Source organism: Echiichthys vipera (genome assembly GCF_963691815.1).
Source record: "Echiichthys vipera genome assembly, chromosome: 5".
Taxonomy (NCBI): Eukaryota; Metazoa; Chordata; class Actinopteri; order Perciformes; family Trachinidae; genus Echiichthys; species Echiichthys vipera.
In genome coordinates, this window is record NC_139830.1 from 13,222,299 (window position 1) to 13,243,736 (window position 21,438).

General features: G+C 39.6%; 1 protein-coding gene across 2 annotated transcripts in view; it reads left to right on the forward strand.

Annotated features, from left to right (window-relative positions):
* dync2h1 (dynein cytoplasmic 2 heavy chain 1) overlaps positions 1-21,438 on the forward strand; it is a gene marked incomplete at its 5' end in the record, with an annotated part of 103,680 nt that overhangs the window by 13,869 nt on the left and 68,373 nt on the right. For both annotated transcript variants that reach the window (XM_083913639.1, XM_083913640.1), the window contains 28 exons: positions 273-341; positions 636-790; positions 1,351-1,483; positions 1,584-1,701; positions 1,876-1,988; positions 2,187-2,300; positions 2,419-2,569; positions 5,105-5,310; positions 6,307-6,489; positions 6,686-6,868; positions 7,222-7,445; positions 7,790-7,905; positions 10,405-10,604; positions 10,817-10,948; positions 11,201-11,333; positions 11,506-11,713; positions 11,837-11,966; positions 12,268-12,423; positions 12,653-12,912; positions 14,242-14,488; positions 14,705-14,856; positions 15,490-15,634; positions 16,030-16,132; positions 17,962-18,126; positions 19,502-19,626; positions 20,099-20,347; positions 20,671-20,779; positions 21,068-21,181. In XM_083913639.1, the coding sequence (XP_083769765.1) occupies positions 273-341; positions 636-790; positions 1,351-1,483; positions 1,584-1,701; positions 1,876-1,988; positions 2,187-2,300; positions 2,419-2,569; positions 5,105-5,310; positions 6,307-6,489; positions 6,686-6,868; positions 7,222-7,445; positions 7,790-7,905; positions 10,405-10,604; positions 10,817-10,948; positions 11,201-11,333; positions 11,506-11,713; positions 11,837-11,966; positions 12,268-12,423; positions 12,653-12,912; positions 14,242-14,488; positions 14,705-14,856; positions 15,490-15,634; positions 16,030-16,132; positions 17,962-18,126; positions 19,502-19,626; positions 20,099-20,347; positions 20,671-20,779; positions 21,068-21,181 (4,393 nt within the window). The remainder of the gene's footprint in view (positions 1-272; positions 342-635; positions 791-1,350; positions 1,484-1,583; positions 1,702-1,875; positions 1,989-2,186; positions 2,301-2,418; positions 2,570-5,104; positions 5,311-6,306; positions 6,490-6,685; positions 6,869-7,221; positions 7,446-7,789; positions 7,906-10,404; positions 10,605-10,816; positions 10,949-11,200; positions 11,334-11,505; positions 11,714-11,836; positions 11,967-12,267; positions 12,424-12,652; positions 12,913-14,241; positions 14,489-14,704; positions 14,857-15,489; positions 15,635-16,029; positions 16,133-17,961; positions 18,127-19,501; positions 19,627-20,098; positions 20,348-20,670; positions 20,780-21,067; positions 21,182-21,438) is intronic.

The following is a 21,438-nucleotide window of genomic DNA, read 5'->3' on the forward strand; positions in this document are numbered from 1 at the left end:
TAAAGGTGTGAGCCAAAACGGCAATATAATGCTGTTTAGTGAGATAGTGTACAAAAGGGAAATATGCATGCAGAGCAATGCTTTTAAAAACATCTTTCATTATTTTTGATAATCATTTTTTCAGGAAGGTCAATTAAAGTGACCACTTGGTAGATAGACTTGGAAGGCACAGAAATGTCTTCAGGAAAATGCAAGCATATCTACTGGCACCATTAAATGAAACGTTAAGGATTAGCAAACATTGGCTTTATCCCCACTCTATGCCCATCCAGGTGGGAGATAACCGCTGTCTGCTGCAGTCTCTGAAAGACTCTCCCTACTACCACAGCTTCCAAGACAAGGTCAGGTCAAACAATCTATGAGTATGCGTTTAACATCTTTAATTGCTTCAATTTTTATTTTGGGAAAAGTAAATTTCCCAGGACGACCTGTTGATTAAAGATACAACATGTGTAAACATCACCATATTAATTGATGTAGTCATTTAACTTTTGTTATGATTTGGCACTATACATAAGATTGAATTGAATGTATTGGCACATGTTTATTTGTTATTTGTAGTTCAACAATATATCAAGGTTAACAAATGAAGCAGCACTGAACAATGTCACTATATTTACTCTGTTTATGTCCAGGTCAGTCTGTGGGAGGTTCGTCTATCAGACTTAGATGAGTACCTTTTGAGTCTGAATGCCATCCAGAGGCGTTGGGTTTATCTGGAGCCCATTTTTGGACGAGGGGCATTGCCCCGGGAGGAGGCCCGCTTCAAACGTGTTGATGAAGACTTCAGGTACTTTTTGTGTGTGTGTGTGTGTGTGTGTGTGTGTGTGTGTGTGTGTGTGTGTGTGTGTGTGTGTGTGTGTGTGTGTGTGTGTGTGTGTGTGTGTGTGTGTGTGTGTGTGTGTGTGTGTGTGTGTGTGTGTGTGTGTGTGTGTGTGAGTGTGAGTGTGTGTGTGTGTGTGTGTGTGTGTGTGTGTGTGTGTGTGTGTGTGTGTGTGTGTGTGTGTGTGTGTGTGTGTGTGTGACACTTCAAATGGTTCCTATTGTGTATATCCTCACATTTAAATTTAAAGTTGGGATTCAAACCTCAGTCATTGTTTCATTCCATATCCAATATTATACCTGTATCCTATAGTGATGGTACATGTATTTCTTGCTTCACGACACATATGTTTCAATGTATTATTCTTTTTCTGTTTAACTCTCAGGTTTATTAAGGCTGATATTCAGTGTAACATTAGGAGTGTATGTCTACTGCTGGGATAAATGGGAAAATTGAATTTGCGTAGCATGCAGAATGTTTTTTTTGTGCACATTCATAACAAAACATTTTCTCCGTATGTGTACCAGGTCTATAATGTCAGACATTCAGAGAGACGGAAGAGTTGTCTCTCTGAGCTCAAGGGCTGGGATCAGAAACTCCCTGGTCACCATATTGGATCAGCTCCAGCGCTGCCAAAAGTCACTCAATGAGTTCCTGGAGGTACACACACATGCAATATTGTGTGCAAAAACTACATACTGTACATGTAAAATTGGTGGTAAGCATCACAACTTTTTTTTATTGTGTGTGGTTGTCGCAGGAGAAACGCTCTGCCTTCCCACGGTTCTATTTCATAGGAGATGATGATCTTTTAGAAATTCTTGGTCAGGCAACCAACCCAACTGTAATCCAGTCACACCTCAAGAAACTCTTTGCAGGTCAGAAACCTGTTTTGTTCTTCTTTGTTTTCTTGTTTTCTTATGTTGTGCTCTTTTCTGTTTTTCCCCATTATGCCATCCTTGGTTCTGCTCTCCTCTCTTCTTTGTATCCCTTGTATCATGGAACATTTTATTGGACAGTGAATGGAACATGTCTGTTAATTATTGTTGCAGGCATCCACAGTGTTGTGTTTGATGAACAGTGCCAGCATATTGTTGCAATGTGTTCTTTGGAGGGAGAAACAGTGCCGCTCAGAAACCTCATACGCATCTCCAGCCTTGTGGAGGTAAAGCTGTTGTGCAGAGGTTTTAATAATGATTGATAGGACACTTTCCAGCTTTGCATGGATGTGTTTGTTCCAGTGTGTTTAAAATGGAACATGTTGTATCACTTTTTTTATTTAATTATAATTATTTAATTTGCATACACTGTTTTATTATCAGACCTATTTGTGGCTGTGTGTTAACTGTTTCCTTCTTTCTAGGTGTGGCTAAGTGAGCTGTCTGTGGAAATGAAGGAGACTCTGAAGCATTTGCTGTATGAATGTCTCTCAGCAGGGAAGAAAGGAGAGGTGGACCCTGCACGTTACCCATCACAGGTACACAACCTTTTTATACAACCAACAATACTTTGTTCAAGTTGAGATACAAGACCACATATTTCAATGATTGGAAAAAGTACTCTGAAGTGGCTGAACTTTCTTATTCTTGGTTTAGATTCTATGTCTGGCCGAGCAAATCCAGTTTACTGAAGATATAGAAAGAGCTCTAAAAGAGCAAAATTTGCAGCAGCTGGAGCTTGAGCTCATTAGCAAATTAGAACACTACACTACGGTGGACACCAGCTCTGACGATCAAGCTAACACAGGTAGTTCTGTCTGTGTTTGTGTCCAAGTGATGAATGAGTGTGTGTCTCCTCAGACTGGTGGAACCTCAATGTACTGACTTTAAGTTGAAACATTTTTAACTTGTATGGATCTGTCTTGACCCCTGACCCCTGTGAGAATCTGCATGTTTGTGTCAACTCCCATCTTTTCAGTGACTTTGTTTACGAATGCCACCTCTAAAAGCTTCTTCACATTCAGTCTAAGTGCACTGTGTATATTCTTTTATTCTTTATTTGGATTCCTATCAGCTTCCACAAAGTGGTGCCTAGTCTTCCTGGGGTCCAAAAAGGAAGCGACAGCAATTAAAACAGTAATAAAATAACTAAATAAATACAATATGTGCATGTCCCTGTGCTGGTAATGACTAAATTCAATAAATCATAATCTGGAATGTTAATCGAAACCGAGTGGATAAAACAAATTCTGATGTGAGTCGTATACAAACCCAGGCAGGAGAAACTGGGAGAAGCAGTGTCATATCCTGTGTGATGTTTTTTTTATCAAAATTTTGTGATATGTTTTAGTGTGCCAAATGCTCATAATGTTGACCTGATCTCTTACCCCCATTTTCTTCTTTTGGTTGCTGGTCACATTCCTGCTAATTGTAATGTCCCCAAATTGACATGCTTTATTAATACTTGCTACTTTTAACTTACTTTTTGATCCACCACCAGTGTCCCTCTTGTGTTGTTAATAATTGAGCTCTGATCAAAATATTGTGTTGTTACTTAGGACTGAGAGATTATTAAAGAATGACTGCTCTTGTGTGAGTCTCTTGATAGCAAGTCAGACACAAGAGACTTAAGAGGGGCAGTCCCCTTTCAAGCTGCAGATGCAGTAGTAGCTGGCAGGCTATTTTAATGTCTTGGGGCTGAATATATGGCTACATAATACATGACAGCAGAGTTTTTTCACAGGACTTGAATTTGTAAAAAGGACTTTAAATTTAAATTAAAGATTCTTACTCATGCATGAGATGAAAAGCTCTTCCATAACCCTGGTAGAGGCATCATTTCACGGTTCATTGCTGCCAAATTCCAAATTTCTATGTCATATGTAAATGTTTCTGTAAAAACAGCACTTGTTTCAGTTGCACAACGTGTTTCTGGAGCCAAATTTTTCTCATTAGTTTCTTAGATTTTTGACTTAAAAGACCAAATATTTCTGCACAGCGATGTGTTGGAGCTTGTTATATTTGTACATAATATGGTTCATTTTTTGACAGTTTTGCATTTAAAATTACCACCATTCACATTTATAATAGAACCAATTTCCACAATAACACCTTATTAAATTACTAGCTCCCTTAAAACAGTCAGATAGGCTGAAGAGGCTTCAGAGTGGCATTACTGATTAAAGTAGCTAAAGTAATGGCAAGGATAATCTAATTACCCAGTCTACATTAATGGGCCATAAACCCATGTGGGGAGTTGTAGTGATCTCCCCTTTGGCACAGAGATAAGACAAGATGGTATTTCTTTATGCTTCTGGGGCTAGGCTGACATCACTGATGCAGTCCTACATACAAGCCAATCAAAACACCTACAGTGCCTAGTACATACCACTTGTATCTACTATAATTTACAATATGAAATCCTAACTACAGGCATGTACTGTACGTAGAAAGATAATAGGCAGTGAAGATTTATGATTGGATTGGATAATTATATTGATTACACTGAATATGGGCCATTAGACTTGTCATTTTTTCTGTATGTATATTTATATGCACAAATAAACATATTTAGGATTCCCCAAATGTTGGTTAAGTTTTTATGACCAATATATGCAATTGAGAGAGGGCATTTTTCTGTCAAACAGTAAACTTAATGTGTTAATTATTTTTTTTGCTTACTTGTGCCCCTACTCTATTCTAACTACAGAGGGGACTACATTTAAGAGCTTTTGGACAAGTTAGTTACAATGACACTGTTTCTAAATAGCTTCAAGTGCATATTTCTATTTATGAACGTTAAGGGTGGGTGACTTTTCAGAATATCAGTGCGGCTGTATTCTTGTCTAACAAAGTCTCCCTTTCAAAATTCTTGTTTACTTACACTGTGGAATCAGTAGTCCCACTTATTATTTTCACCAATCAATACAATTCTGCATTTTTTCTTACAACAGCTTACAACTGACAACAGCTGCTGTTTTATTACCCAATGACCAATTAATAGCAGTAGTAATTTATCTACAATAAATTTAGAAGTTTGAATCTTACATATTTAGTTATTATTATTATTATTATATAATTGATTGACCAAGAAAATGGAGACAGAAAGAAAACTGCATTAATGAGATCTGAAATTGAAACTGAAAATCTAGTTTTTGCTTTGAACCTCCAGGACTACAAAGAGGCTTTTACACCACTGCTTTTAATTGTTTATTTTGGTGAATATGTATATTTATTTTGTATTGCAAATGCCAATAGGTTTGGCTCGTTTCAATCAAGTTTGTTATTAGCATAACTTTACAGATTCTGCCATCCCGATATTCACGCATGTCTTCCTCTGCAGAGTCCAGTGTTCTGCAGCTGAAGTTGAAGGCATTGATCCTGGACATTATTCACAACATCAGTGTGGTGAAGCAGCTTAACCAGGCAGGTGTTACCAGCCCTGAGGCCTGGGCCTGGAAGAAGCAGCTTCGTTTCTACATGGGAACAGACAAATGCTGCCTCATACATATGGTGGATTCACAATTCAGCTATACATATGAATACCAGGTGTGTTATCATGTAGCTATAAGTTGGATACATATTTGTAATTGATCAAATGAACACTCCAAAACGCACATTGATGTTTTTTTGGCCTACACTTTATATGTGATCATCCAGAATATACAATACATATGTAACTCCAAAGAGTACAAAATGGCTGAATCTGATCACTTAATAGACAATCTCCAGTGACTTGAAAGGAAGAAAAGCAACCCACATTTGCAACTTATTTGTGGGGCTATGTAGAAAATGTGTATTTTTTTCCCAATATATGGCTCAAATTATTAATTGATTGCCTGAATTGGATTAATTATGTCAAACTGACAAAAAGATATAGCGTGTACTGTTTATACCATAGTCACGTGTAGTATCACACAATGTAGGCACCCATACACATTTGCACATGCCTTAACCCAATCCACAACAATTGAAGTATAGATAGTTTTGGGCATCAGTGTAGTATTGTACACAGGAAGATCTCTTCAGAATTAATATGCAGATTATTTATCTTTGCAAGCAATTCCACTGATGCTACCATAATACCTTAAATTAATTTAAGATGACCTGGTTTCACTAGATAATTTTCATGGTAAGGGAGCTGCTGTTATAAATTGCCCCCGTGTTACATGGTGGCATTGGGGGTTCTCCCAAAAAATGTTTTATGTTCTAGGAATAATAGTTGAACAATTTTTTCCTTTGTGGGGCACTTTTTATGCAGATATGAGAAGCACTGAAGATGCCTAGCTCTGCAGTTCCTATAATTTAACACAGGCTATTTTCACTAATTTTCATGTTCTTTCCTGTACTTCATTTGTTTCTCATTCCTTCCTCTCGTAATCCATCAATCCTTTGTTTGCTTTTTCCCTCTGCTGACTTTCCCCCTCCACACCTCCCCTTACTCACCATATCTTTACTTCTGTTGGGCTATCTCACTTTGTTTCCGACGCTTTCTTTCTCTTTATCGCTCACTTTCTTTTCCACCTTACCTCTCCTGTATCTCAGGGGAATGCAGCAAAGCTGGTACACACTCCACTGACTGATAAGTGCTACCTGACTCTGACCCAGGCCATGAAGATGGGACTTGGGGGGAACCCCTATGGGCCCGCTGGCACAGGCAAGACTGAGTCGGTCAAAGCCCTGGGGGGGCTGTACGGACGCCAAGTGCTGGTGTTCAACTGTGATGAGGTATAAAGATGCTCCTAGAGATTATGTGGCAGATTTTTCAGTCATTATTCTGACATACATATGGACATACGTATACCTGGTATGTCTATGTGCAAACATCTGTGATGTGTAAACTTGACCACACACAAAACTGGACTGCCAATTAGAACACATGAAAATATATATTTTTTCTGGTTTGCATCTGTCTGTTTTTCAGGGCATTGATGTGAAGTCAATGGGCCGAATCTTTGTGGGCTTGGTGAAGTGTGGAGCATGGGGCTGCTTTGATGAGTTTAACCGCTTAGAGGAGGCGGTATTGTCTGCAGTTTCCATGCAGATTCAGGCCATTCAAGACTCCCTCAAACATCACAAGAACACATGTGAACTGCTGGGAAAGGAGGTCAGAAAATAAGAAAAGATGCTGACAAACATGTTAATGTTTCAAAAAAAAAATGACTCACTATTTCTCAAGCCCACTTTGTGTCTCTGTGCACTTAAATAAGAATTATTTTATCTTTCTGTTTAATTCATTGGCTTGTATATACACACACATACTTTAACATACACAGTGCAACACTCCTTTTCCTTTTTTTTTGTAAAATTAGTTTGTCAATAAATAAATTATTTATTCATCCATTGTAGAATAGTTACTTGCGTCATTAATCATCCAATAATCAATCAAACTATATTCATGCCAGTATAAAACACATACTATTAATGAGAATAACCTTGTTTCCTTCTCTTATCATCAAGGTTGAATTGAACCCAAACTCTGGGGTGTTCATCACATTAAACCCAGCAGGAAAAGGATACGGAGGCAGGCAAAAGCTTCCAGACAACCTAAAGCAGCTGTTCAGACCTGTGGCCATGAGCAGGCCAGACAATGAGCTCATTGCGGAGGTCATCCTCTACTCCGAGGGCTTCAAAAACGGAGAAATGCTGGGACGCAAACTGGTTGCAATTTTCAACCTGGCCAGGTAGAAATTGTTTAGTTAAGTTGTTTTTGGTTTATGATGGAGTAAGACGTACTCAGGGTACTAATCATACAGTATGTACAGTATGTGACCTGTGTCACCAATCTGGTCTTTATGTCTCTGTAGTTCACTTAGTTGCGTTTTTTGTGTTCCAAATCAAATCATACTGTGGCCGTTGAATTCATTTGATATAATTCACATTGCCACTACAGTCTATTGCAATGTATTGATTTTGTAGATGAGTTATCCTCTACTCTACATCCTGCCACTTAGCACTATAACCAGTACTGCATTCAATCGAGTGTGTGTGAATAAGTGTGAAAATGTGCCTTTATGTATGTGTCCAGGGAGCTGTTGACTCCCCAGCAGCATTACGACTGGGGTTTGCGTGCTCTGAAGACGGTGCTGAAGGCCTGTGGCAGTCTCCTGCAGCAACAAAGGGGGAGTCATGACAAGGACAAGAGTAAGACCCCCTCTGGCTATTTTTTTATTTCAAGTTACAATATTTTTGTGAGGCTATTCCCATGGTGGAGAATGACAGGAAAGTTAGGGGAAAGAGGGTTCCTATTTAGCCATGACCTCGAGTCACATTCATTGCTGGTACACATGACATTACCATAACTTGTTGTGTTTAACTAAACAGCACATACAGTATCCCGTAACACAACAGGATGAGACTCACAGGATTTAATGAACAAAATACACTACAACATATCAGGATCTAAAATCACATATCAAGGGCTGATATGGATATTTGTTGTTTCTTTCTGAAAAAAATAAATGTAAAACAACCAAAAAACAACAACAACTAAGAAATATACAGTATATGCTTTTATCTCCCCATGACATACTTGAATTTTCCTGCCTGTTGCAATGCTACATTTGGTCAAAAGCTTACTGCAAAGGTATATTTTTGTTGTTTTAGGCAGGGCACAATATCTCATTGACCAAGTCAGTGATTTAATTAAAAAAGATATTTGATGCTGAAATCAATATTTGCACATCTAAAAAACCTGATAATATATTTTGACCAATTGTAGTTTTTTTAGACTCAAACATTCTTGGTACAAATCCCTTAGATTTTGAGATATTAGATATTAAGTGGGACATTTTACACTGAAAAAAAAATTTCCTCTGCATTTTCTCCAGTGTATAAAATATTTAATAATGATATTTAATTTAACCTTAAACCTAGTTTGGCATGTGTATACTGCAATATTTTGTTACTTATCAGCAGTCATAATGTATACACCGATACAATATATCTGCCGTAAGCTAATACCAGCTGTACTGAAATATTCACTGCGATAAAACACACAATAGGATACACAATTAATACATATTTGAGTAATCATTCTACACAATTTACCCAATGTATTTGTGGTAGTGTAAAAAAAATTAAAGTGCATTCTTTATTTAGTTTTTTAAGGGCGTTTTGAAGAGGATAGGGGTTATATTCAAGCTCACTAGATTTTTTTTGCAGTGTTACTTAGCACACTTCAGGGGTCAGGAGTCTTTGAGTGTCAGTATTGACAACTATAATGAGAGCTAATGAAAATGTCTGTTTGACATGTCTCTAATAGAAATTCACAGAAATGAATGAACCAAAAAGTTAGAATAATTATAACTGTACTGTCATGCAATGTACCATGCTGCAGACAGTCAAAAGCGTATTTAAACATATACATACACAGCATATCAACATTTAATGTCCACAGTGTAATTTTTCTCATATTCACATATGCATTATAAAACAGAACAGTCCAACTGACTTCCCTGCTTTATATTTGCATAGCTTATAATGTCGTGCAGTGTTTTAAGTAAAATGTACCAATACAATTTTTTCACAAAAACGTCAACTGAGAGCATACTTTTTGATCATTTGGTGAAAGTGTCTCTATAATGTGCCACCTGAAAAGTGCTGAAACGGTTGCACTGATAGTAAGCCACTGACCTGAGAGATAGAAAGCTGCTAAGCTGACAGGAAGGATTAGAGGATAAGGTGATAGGGAAAAATTTGGCTGGTTTTCCCATTCCCAGCAGGGTCACACTACATTTTTTTGGGATAATCTGCATCTCTGTTTATGGATATCTGTAACACTATTCATGAGTGTACTTGAACATCAACAGGATCTATTGACTAGCACTTTCTCTCTAAACCTGCGGTTGTCCTTGCCCTCTATATCCTCTAACACAGACATGACTTCAGATGAAATTTTGTCCAAACTCCCCACTTTAAAACCTTTCTTCCCGTAGGCTTTTCGCTTGTGTGTACTTTTGTCCTTCTCCTAACTCTCATTGCCAAACACTTTGCCTGAGTTCTGTTGTTTACCTCTTCAGTACGCCTTTCTCTAACTCATCCATCCTTCTTTTGACCTCTTGGTATGCCCCCTCTGTGATTCTTGGCTGTCGATGCTGCACTTGTCCCACTCATTCTCACTTGCTGCCCTCTGTTTCTCACCCCCATATCCGCTTCATGTCTCTGCTTTTCAATACTCCCAACCCCTCTATCTCTCTCTTCATTTCCCTCTCTGTATTTTCTTGAACACATCCCTTTCTCTCTTTTAAATCCTTCTATTCCATCCGCCCTTTATCTGTCCAACAGACACATACACATACACATGCATGTGCACACGTACATACACACATACACATACACATACACATACACATACACATACACATACACATGCACATACACATACACATGCACCTCCTGTCTGTCGATGCATCCCCAAGGTTTTCTTGTGTAGTCTAGCCAAGTGTTCCTCTCTGCTGTGAAAAAAGGGGGAAGACCAGAATCTTTGGCGAAGAGAACTAAACTATTAACAAATTTTTAAATCATGACAGGCTTTGGTAGTTAGCAATTATATAACAAGGGGCATGTGCATGAGCAAAATAATAATGACGTGACAAGTTAACTGTCATTACCTTCTTCTTCATCTTTTTAATATTCATGCAGTTCAGGAGAGTGGTCTGGTGGTGCAGGCACTGAGACTTAACACCATGTCCAAGCTGACGTTTGCCGATAGCTCCCGATTTGACGCTCTGGTCAAAGATGTCTTCTCTGGAGTTATTTTTACCGATGTGGAGGACCAGATACTAATGCATGCACTGAAACAAGTCTACCAGGAGGCACGACTTGAACTTATACCCAGCCAGGTGGGTGTGCATGAAGACATCTATTTATAAGCCAAATGTACACATATCATTGTCAGTCACAATACGTTATGTCAACTGGTATTCAGCCAGCGTTAGTGATCACTCCATACTACATAAACCTTTTAAATCACCCCTGAGATGGGATTATTTGTTAGAATTATGGTGGAATAATCTTAGATGAATTGCTGACTGTTTTTTCCCCATTTGTATAGCTTAAGAAGGCATTGGAGCTAAATGAACAGCTTAGACAACGCATGGGTGTAGTCATCGTAGGGCCAAGTGGAGCAGGGAAGTCTACACTCTGGAGGATGCTTAGGGCTGCTCTCAGCAAGACAGGCAAAGTGGTGAGTAAGAGACAAACCGCCTACCTGAATTTTCATTCAGCAAGACATACTGTATATAACACCCAATTCACTCTAAAACTATATTCTATATTCAAATTGCTGTAAATTTACATCTTGTGAGGTTTAGGTTCCAAAATGATTTAGCACATAAAGGAGTATGTAAAGAACTTATTTGAGAGTGTATGGTCAGTTAAAAAAAAAAGATCTTCCGAATCTTGTGCGCAATCTTTAATTAAGGCTTTATTTTTGCAGGTGAAGCAGTACACAATGAATCCTAAGGCCATGCCCAGACAGCAGCTGCTGGGACATATAGACATGGACACCAGAGAATGGGCTGATGGTGTCCTCACACATAGTGCAAGGAATGTGGTCAGAGAACCACAGGGTAAGAAAGAGACATCAAAAATTTAAGTAGACCAGTATACTTTACTATGACTGGATACAGTTAGCCTAAAGTGGTCTACATTTTTTAAACTCTGCACTGTATGTATTAAGGTTGATGTACAGTATGTATCTAGATTATGAATATTATGTATATTTGTTTTTGTGTTTTCTAGGGGTGAGCTCATGGATTGTGTGCGACGGCGACATCGACCCAGAGTGGATTGAGAGTCTGAACTCTGTACTTGATGATAATCGGCTGTTAACCATGCCAAGTGGAGAACGCATCCAGTTCGGACCCAATGTTAACTTCCTGTTTGAGACTCACGACCTTAGCTGTGCCTCACCAGCTACCATATCCCGCATGGGAATGATCTTTCTCAGGTCAGTCAGCCTATGCAGACAATGTTTTAAATGTCTATATGTACCAAATTCCATGTTCTTCAACTATCTTGTTGCACTGTTGTTTTTTTCTTACCTTCCCTGATTCCCAATTCATTTCTTCAGTGATGAGGACATTGATGTGGGTGCCTTGGTGAAGTCGTGGTTAAAAGGGCAACCAGAGGAGTGTCGCAGTAACCTAGAAAACTGGCTTGGAGACTATTTCCAACGAGGCCTGGACTGGGTCCTCAAACACGTAACCATTTTACTTCTACACACTGGCACAAAAACAGTCAAACTGTGTCGTGAATAATTTTAAATCCACTTTTTGAATTCCATTTTTTGTCTGGGAGGCTGCCTGCAAAAGTGCTACAGTGTTGATCTTGCATGCACTGAATATAATGAATCTAAATGCTGACATTAAGGAATGTGATTAATTCACAGGAATCATTTTTGAAAAATCTGCATGCTTTAGTTATAAGTAAGTCTTCACTCTATGTGTTTCAAAATCTTTGTTGATATTTAATTAAAACGTGTACCTTCTCTGCTTTCATCAGAATGACTTTGTGGTGGAGACTAGTATGGTGGGCACAGTGTTGAATGGTCTGTCACACCTCAATGCTGTGACAGAGAGAGGTCAGTTTATCGTTGGTCTTCTTAGGGGTTTGGGAGGAAACCTCAACCTCAAAACAAGACAGGAGTTTGCCAAAGAGGTGAGGACCCATGTTTTTTTTCTATGGGCAGAGGGTGACCCTAAGAACAGCTAAGTTTTTAGTATCGAAGTTTATTCCTATTTCAAACTAAGAGACGTATTTCTTACAGTTAATAAAAGAACTTGCAGTACAGGATATGCACCTGGTGGGGAAGTTCTGTAAAGCTACTGTTTGGAAAGATATCAGTCCTGGTCTTAATGTTTGCCTTTATTTCTTTGTACTTCTGTAGTTGCTGAGCTGGGCCAGGGAAAGCCCACCAGACAACAAAAAACCACTCGATACCTACTATGACTCTGACAGTGGCCATCTATCAGCCTATACATTCCATCGTCCCGAGGGTCTCTCACTTGAACAGCTCTCTCATACACACACACTACCTGTTATTGAGACTCCGGACATGCAACGAGGTCTACACTGCTTCTCCCCATGGCTCACAGCGCAGCACAAGCAGCCCTTTATGGTGGTAGGGCCAGAGGGCTGTGGAAAGGGGTAATTACACACATGCAGAGATGCATGCACATTCACACATGCAATATTATGTCTATTATATACATAAACTCTGTCAAAACATTACTTAAAAATATATTGAACACATTGCTAGGACAGCAGGTGGTGTGGTTAGCACTGTCGCCTCAAAGCAAGATGGTTCTTGGTTTGAATCCGGCAGTTTTCATGTTCTCTCTGTGTCTGTGTGGGTTCTGTCTGGGTTCTCCGGTTTCCTCCCACAGTCCAAAGACATGCACGTGTCAGGATTATTGGATGACTCTAAATTGTCCGTAGGTGTGAATGTGAGTGTTCTCTTTCTGTCTCTATGTGCCCTGCGTTAGACTGGCGTCCTTTCCAGGGTGTACCCTGCTTTACGCCCAATGTAAGCTGGGATCGGCTCCAACCCCCCGCGACCCCGTTAGGGACAAGCGGTTGAACACATTTATTCGACAATCACACAAGGTGATTGTTGAGTAACCATTAGATTATCTTACATTAACTAATATAAAAACCTAGCCATGATTGTCTCATATCATTTTTAAAATGACAGTCTGTATAAACACTTGAAAAAGAAACTGTTCTAGGTCAGCTTGTAGAAAATGGGTTAGTGAGGTCATGGTGAAAGATTGTGTATTATGGATTGTGAAGCAGAGGCACTCATTGATACATTGAAAATGATACAAGCACACAATCAACACTGATCTCAAAGCTTTTTTTATTGAAAACTTGACCTTTTGTGTAAAGTCAGAATAAGGATCCCATGTGTGTGTGTGTGGGTGTGGTGTATGTGCTTGTGGATGTGTAAACAAAGAGTCGTTGCCTCAAAAGTAATTGCTTCCTTCGCCGGCGGTCTGAAGAACAAGGGTCACTTGCCTTTAACACTCCAGTTGAGTTTCACTCAGTGTCTCCTTTTCTCGCCCTCTTGTCTTGCCTCACTTTCTTTGAAAGGTCACTATGCCAACGTCTCGCTGGGTTAGTCAGCTTTCTCTTTTCAAAGAACATGTAATCAATTTACACACACATACACTGAACTTTCCAATTATTATCTCTCTCTGTTTGCACCCTTATAAAATGTCTCTCTTTGCCATTGGGTTTGTTGTTATTATCTACATCCCGAGTGGCCCTCTTGTTAAATCTAGCACATATACTCATTTATTCTTCTCATCATTTTCTGCAGTGGTGGCACCATTCTAAGCATATATGAAATGTATAAAAGTCACAGCATTCATTCGTTTGGCTGAAGTTGTTAGACCTAGTCTGGCCACACCTTCTCAAAAAAATCTGTGCCTGTGTGATTCTTGACCATTTTTCTATTTATTGTTTTCTGCCCAGCATGCTCCTGCGCTACGCCTTCTCTCGGCTGCGGTCCACCCAAGTTGCCATGGTTCACTGCAGTGCCCAGACCTCATCTCGTCATGTCTTACAGAAGCTCGGTCAGACCTGTCTGTTGCTCAGCTCAAACACTGGTCGAGTCTTCAGACCCAAAGACTGTGAGAACCTGGTGCTCTACCTAAAAGACGTCAATCTACCTAAACCTGACAAATGGGGGACCAGCAACCTTACTGCGTTCCTGCAACAGGTAGAAATAATACATAAACAAAAATATTTTGACACTGGTTCATATCACATCAGTGAGGGTTCAGGGCTGTTTCATGTATAATCAGAAATTAATTGGAGTCTCTCCTACAGACTTTTCTAGTCCTTTAATACTTGCCTTACTTTCCCTCAACTCTCTTATTTCTTCCACCTTCATGATTCCATCTCCAATCTCTTTCTCTCTCTGTCTTTCCTCCAGGTTTTGACATATAAAGGATTCTATGATGAAAATTTGGAGTGGGTGAGTCTTGAGAACATCCAGGTGGTGGCCTCCATGTCAACAGGGGGTGCTGTAGGGAGCCATTCGCTCACCTCCCGCTTCTCATCTATAGTTCGTGTCTGCACTATTGAGTAAGTATTGTGTGAATATACTTTACACGTTGCGGAACAGCCTGCAGTTACACATGTATATATATGTACTCTGAATGTAGTTTCCCTCTGCATTTCTGTTTCACTGTTGGTCTCCCTCTCACCTAGCCTTGAAACCAGACAAATCTGCTGAGCTCATGTTTCATTGCTCTGGCAGGAACATCTGGCCCCTCTCCCATTCAGACAGATTTCCAGTCGGCCAGATCCTGGGGAAGCTAATTATAAGCACTTATCACATGTGGAGCGGGTTTAAAACTAACAGAGAACTGTCATGTTTTGATAATAATTAAGATTATATTACTGTATTTCATTGTTTCTTGCCGAAAATATTTTCAGAAACACATTTTAGGGTAGTGTTTAGATGACTTGCACGTGTTGCTCAGATGGTCATTTAGTGTTGTTTTGTTGCTCTGATTGGTTGTAGGTCACATTTCATTTTTGGTCTGTACAGCCCCATGGAAAGCGAAAATGAACTGAGAGGTTCCAGACTGATATGCATTTGCAATTGAGTCTGACGATGCCAGGCTACCTCTAACCCTCACCCTGACCCTGATCCCCTCTCTTTCTATTTTCCTACATCCATCTGTTTCACTGCGTCTTTGCCTCTGCCTTTAGCTATCCAGACAGGGAGCAGCTGCAGACTATCTACTCAGCGTACCTGCAGCCAGTTCTCCAGCATAGCCTGGGCAGCCAGGCTTCCTGGGCCAGCACAGGGAAAACACACCAGCTGGCTGGGTTTTTCGTTCAGCTCTATGAACAGGTACAGCATTGACTTGGATGGAGTGTTCATTAATGTTCACAGTTTTATTCGTAGAATAGACTTTGCCTGAGACATTGAAAGCTTAAACATTAGCATATCTGCCTCCATTAGTTAACTTCATGAAATTATTGTGTAGAGTTGAATCCCTCAGGTCAGTCGTTTAACTCTGCATAGGACATTGTACATGCAAAGGCAAAGTGAATTAATCCCTATATGGCTATGGTTGTGATATGCCTTCATTGATGATGAGGGAGATATATTAAGGCACCTGTGAATCACTGTAAATTTGACCATAGGTTCAACATATCATCCCATGACAAAGATGTCTTCTTTAGGGTTAATTTCAATGTTGTCCATAGATATATATTCCTCTTCCTGTGTATCTTTACTCTCAGGTGAAAGCCAAGTTTACAGTGGATGACCACAGCCACTACCTATTCACCCCCTGTATCCTCACAGAATGGGTCCTCAGCCTGCTGCGATATGACCTCACTGCCGGTAACCAAACACACATACTAGAATGCACACATATTAATATGTGTGTGCTTGAGCACTTTTTTATAACAGGAATAACATTGATGGACACCCAACTGTCTCTAAATTGGGGAACAGGTAAGTAGCTTCAATGGGACCCAGACTCATAAAAACTAACTAGGTTTTGCTGTATACAAACAAAAACAGACAGTTGGATTGAATGACCTCCTGGTTCTCTACAAATTCCTTAGAGTCCTTGTGTAAAATAATTTTGCTGCAGCTGAGGAACATAAAGCATTAATAACTGTCGGTTTTGATGACAGAATCGAAGGGACAGCACCAGATGGCTTAGTTTCTTGTCAGTATTATTTTAGCTCAGAACTACTGTCTCCAACTCTAACCTTTTTCTTCATTCAATCTCTCCACTCTTCTCTCTTTCCTCACTTCCTCTCTGTCACTCATCTCTCTCACTCCTTTCATCACCCTCTCCCTTTGCTGTCCTTTCATATCTCACTCTGTCACTCTTTCTCTCCTTCTGCAATGTGTTCCTGCTGTGATAGTGAGTCCAATCATTTATTTTAATTAAACACGTCAGAGGACAAACTTCTCTTTTCCTATGTTCATCATTTTTTCACTTACTCTCACTTTTTCCTCCTTCTTTCCCCTCTTGCTGCTTACCTTCTTTTTGGTATGTAAAAAAACTCTCTTAATGGTTGTCCTGTAACTGTATTGTTGTAAGTTTGAGTGTGCATGTGATCACAATGGATATATTAACACCACATCATAACCACTTATGCCAACGTCTTTGGCTGCAGCAGGCAGCTTATTTTAGCCAAGCTCTAAAACCCATTGCACACTGATTTTTTTCCAACTCTCAAATATCTAAATCAGTACATGCCTCACAAGTCCAGAATCGGTCAAGCTTTATTGTCTTTATTGGCTCTGGTGGTAAAATGAGGTGGGTTTTGTGTAGGGGAATCATTTGAAAGCCATAGGAATAGAAAATGTTTACCATGACAATTTCGCACTTTATGTGTTTTCTTTTGGTCTTTAAAACTGAATATACCTGGAAAACTCTGGAGTGTCAACTGTGTCTGTTTGACTCTCTTCTCTCGTTTTGACAATATGTGACAGACATGTGACAGTGTTGAAGCCATGGTCTATGAGACTACAGTTCTGTCCTGTCTCTGTAGCACTCTCGTTTTAGCTAGTTGCACTGTGCTGATTCTTGGGGGAATTTGGTAAATTTTGTCTTACCCTGGGAGGTGCTTTTGTCGTGCCTGATCCACCAAAAACAGCCCGGTGACTCATGTATGAGTCACAGTGTAAATACTGGGTTGTGTCTGTGTCTGTCCTCTTTGAACCTTAAACAAACTGTCGTAGATATGAGCAGACAACAAAATACTTATAGTATTTGTTATAGTGGAGGTTAGAATCTGAAAGAAATATTTTTTGTTGCGGGTAAATCACTGTACGTTTTTTAGTTAGTCTCGTGTTGTTTATGTTGAATCAAGGTTCTGATTGATGATGATACATTTCAAACAAAATCAACAAATCTCATCTTGTGTATAAATGCAAGTATGTGCATGGCTTGGGATATCCTGTAGCATATTAATCAGAGAGTGTGTGTGTGTGTGTGTGTGTGTGTGTGTGTGTGTGTGTGTGTGTGTGTGTGTGTGTGTGTGTGTGTGTGTGTGTGTGTGTGTGTGTGTGTGTGTGTGTGTGTGTGTGTGTGTGTGTGTGTGTGTGTGTGTGTGTGTGTGTGTGTGTGTGTGTGTGTGTGTGTGTGTGTGTGTGTGTGTGTGTGTGTGTGTGTGTGTGTGTGTGTGTGTGCTTCATGCATTCCCTTTCAGCTCAATCTAATGTGACAGACAGCGTGTTGGAGGTGGTAGCATATGAGGCCAGGAGGCTGTTCAGAGACCGTCTAGTTTCATCCAAAGACCTTCACACCTTTGACAACATTCTCTCCTCCATCATACGGGGAGACTGGGGCTCTGATGCTCTAGACAACATGACTGGTATGAGATAGCTTTATTCTCACTGATATACACCTTCAATCAAATCACACATATACATACAAAACAACTGATGGATTCAGCCCAACATTAAGGCAAAGCAGGAAAAATACCATTACAGATTGAGCACTACCAACATTTTCAGGTTGTCATGCCTGAATGAAAGCAGTATTTTATTGGCTCTGTTCTTTGATGGCTCTGCATTTATGGCAGTTTCTCAGCTAACTGTCTGTTTGCTTATTAAAATCTTTCCTTTTTTCTATTAGTTTTACTGCACCAAACCCCTTAAACAAAAACAAGTATCACCACCGGTAATAACATCTGACTTCCTTGGTTATATTATAGCAGGGGTGAGATGTTGGCAACTGTTTTTTAAATCCTGGTTGGAGTTGGAAAGACTCCAATGCTACACACGCCTGCTAACTCCTATTGTGAAATAATAAGAACCAAGGCATACAATACTCAAGAGTCCCCTCAGGACCCTTACATGTATGAGACTAAAAGATATATAGCAGATCTCACTCTCCTTTTATATCTGTAGTATATGCTTTGCTTTCTAACGTTCTGCACAACAGCACTAGAAATACTGGCAAGCTATAGCCAGTTCCTATCATCATAGTGGACATGGAAATGGAAGCTGATATAAAGGAAACATGCAAATAAAGCTGGCTCAACTTGAAGAGGTGTAATCATGACCAAGAACAGGTCCTCGCTACTAAATGAAGGCTTACAGTGCTGGCAGTTCTACTAAAGACATCAGCGAGGCCTAAAGGATCAATTATTTTCATCACATCAGCACATCCACAGCATGTTTTCACCTACAGTGTCATACCAAGAACCAACTCACCAAATGTTAAACTTAACATTACCAGCGCTCAGTTACTAAGAGACTCAAAACTGCTATATCCCAAAATGTGGCACCTGGCAGTGATCATGGAGGCAAAGCTGCTCACCCTTCTAGACATTACCTAGACTGCTGAATATAAACATAAGTAGTCTGCATTTATATCTAACCCACAAGAGAGCATCAGCTTAAGGCTGGTACTTTCTAAGCTGAATGAGAATTGCCTCTTCCAAATTATGGCCATAAAGTGCAGTCCGCCACCTGCCTGCTTCTCTACATCATCTGCAATGCTGTGGGTTTTGGAAAAAAAAAATCAAAAAGTCGATTGCACAGGTTGAACATTCAGACGCACTTTTATTTCCATTTTCACATGTAGTTGACCGTTATTAGTTCATTTTTGTTACTTACAGTGCTATTTTCTTTGTGTATTGTGTCTCACCTCTGTAGACAGCCCCTACTGTGTCTGTATGTCTTTTAATGTACACATGCGTGCGGGTGTGTTACTAACAGTCAAAATATTTCCCCTGTATGCAGATGGCTTCTATGTGACATGGGGAGCCTCTGAAGGAGCTGTAATGGCTCCAGGTCAGTGTTTACCTCCTCATGGTAAACAACTCAGACGTTTGGATTCTGCTGACCTGAAACAAGTTATACAGAAAGTGAGTGAGAAACTGTGACCGGTTTGTTGTCTGGTTTTGTGGTCATGCATGTTGGATTAAGTCTGCACACATACATATGTGTTCACATACAGTATTACAGTAACTAAATATATATAAGAAATATTCTTAAGTACAATTAAGCTTTTTGCTGCTTAGCTACAACACTGACGCTGTTAATGCATTATTAATGTGATACAACACTCATAGTAATAAAACCCTGAAAAATGCTATTCTGCATAATGTGCAAAATAAAAACTTGGCTTGTATTTTTTTACATTGCGGTACAAACTTCACCTTAGTAATTTAAGGATATGAATACTTCTGCTTCTTTCATCTGCTGATGCTCTTATCTCTGTGGCTATGGTTGTGTTTTGTTGTCTTTGTTTTCTTATTTTAATTGCATTGTATTTTTATCTAAATGTCTGTGGTGCAGTTCCTCACCTGTATGTGCTCCTCCCTTTCCTTCCTCTAGGGAGTAGTGCTTTACAGTCGTGATAACAGGGAGGTGGATCTTCTCCTCTTCTGGGAAGTGTGTGACTTTGTGTCCAGGGTGGATCGGGTCCTGAGCCGACCCGGTGGCTCTCTGCTTCTGGCGGGTCGGAGTGGAGTGGGTCGGCACACAGTCACCTGCCTGGTGTCACACATGCATGGATACACATTGTTCACGCCCAAAATCTCCCGTGGTTATACTCTAAAGCATTTCAGCAATTATCTCAAGACGGTAAGAGTGGATTGCCTTTTCTATCAACTGGTTCACATCGTGCTAAATAGCCAAATTGTTGCAGAATGCGTTTAGATAAATTGATTGCACCAGCAAGACTCTGATATCTTCATATCATCATTCCATTTAATGTTTATTTCCGATTTAAATTGCCAAATTGATTGTTGAATGGAACTCGTAAGTTGCAATTAAAGCGTTAATGCACAAATAGTTTGCTAAAGGAACTTTAGGAACTAACTACTGGTGTCAGTATATCTCTGATGTGTTGTGTTTATATGTATATCAAATGTATAATACATGCGTATGCATACTGTATGTTGTAGGTGATGCAGCTGGCAGGTCTGGAGGGCCAACAGGTGGTTCTGCTGTTGGAAGATTATCAGTTTGTTCAGCTAGCTTTCCTAGAGATGATCAACAGCCTGCTGTCATCCGGTTCGTATTGTTTTTGTGTGTTTGTTTTCCCTTACCTCCATTTTTATGATTACAGATTCGATTTTTTTCAACCTCAAGGCTGCTCTTTTTTTCTTGTTTGTATACTGTTTGTGTACATTGAATATTTAAAGTATAAGACCCATTCAGTTTGTAGCCCTTGTTTTGGAGTATACATGGTTTGCATTGTTTAATTTTAGCAAAAACAATGCTTCCCCAGTCCTTCTATCTTGTATTTAGTTTCTTCTGAGAGGACAAAATGCTAATTTATTTGTGTGTGTTGCGTTTTAGGTGAAGTTCCGGGTTTGTACACCCCAGAAGAACTAGAGCCTCTCCTCTCCACCCTCAAAGATGCTGCTTCCCAGGATGGATTCACCGGACCACTCTACAACTACTTTTCTCACAGTGAGTACTGTGTATACTAACTATAGTATATTTATCAACAGCCCTGTCCCACTGTCATTCTATCCAATACTGAAGATTGTAGCTCAAGATGCACTATTGTTACAGCTCAATTTCTTCAAGTATAAGACAGTACAAATATTTCTTTCATAAGTTTGGTGTGTTCCATGTGGTAAATGCAATAATCTGTTCTCTTCCTTCCACTGATTGTTTTATCTGTTCTCTTTTGTGATTGTATCGGACTGTATTCCTCCACTTCC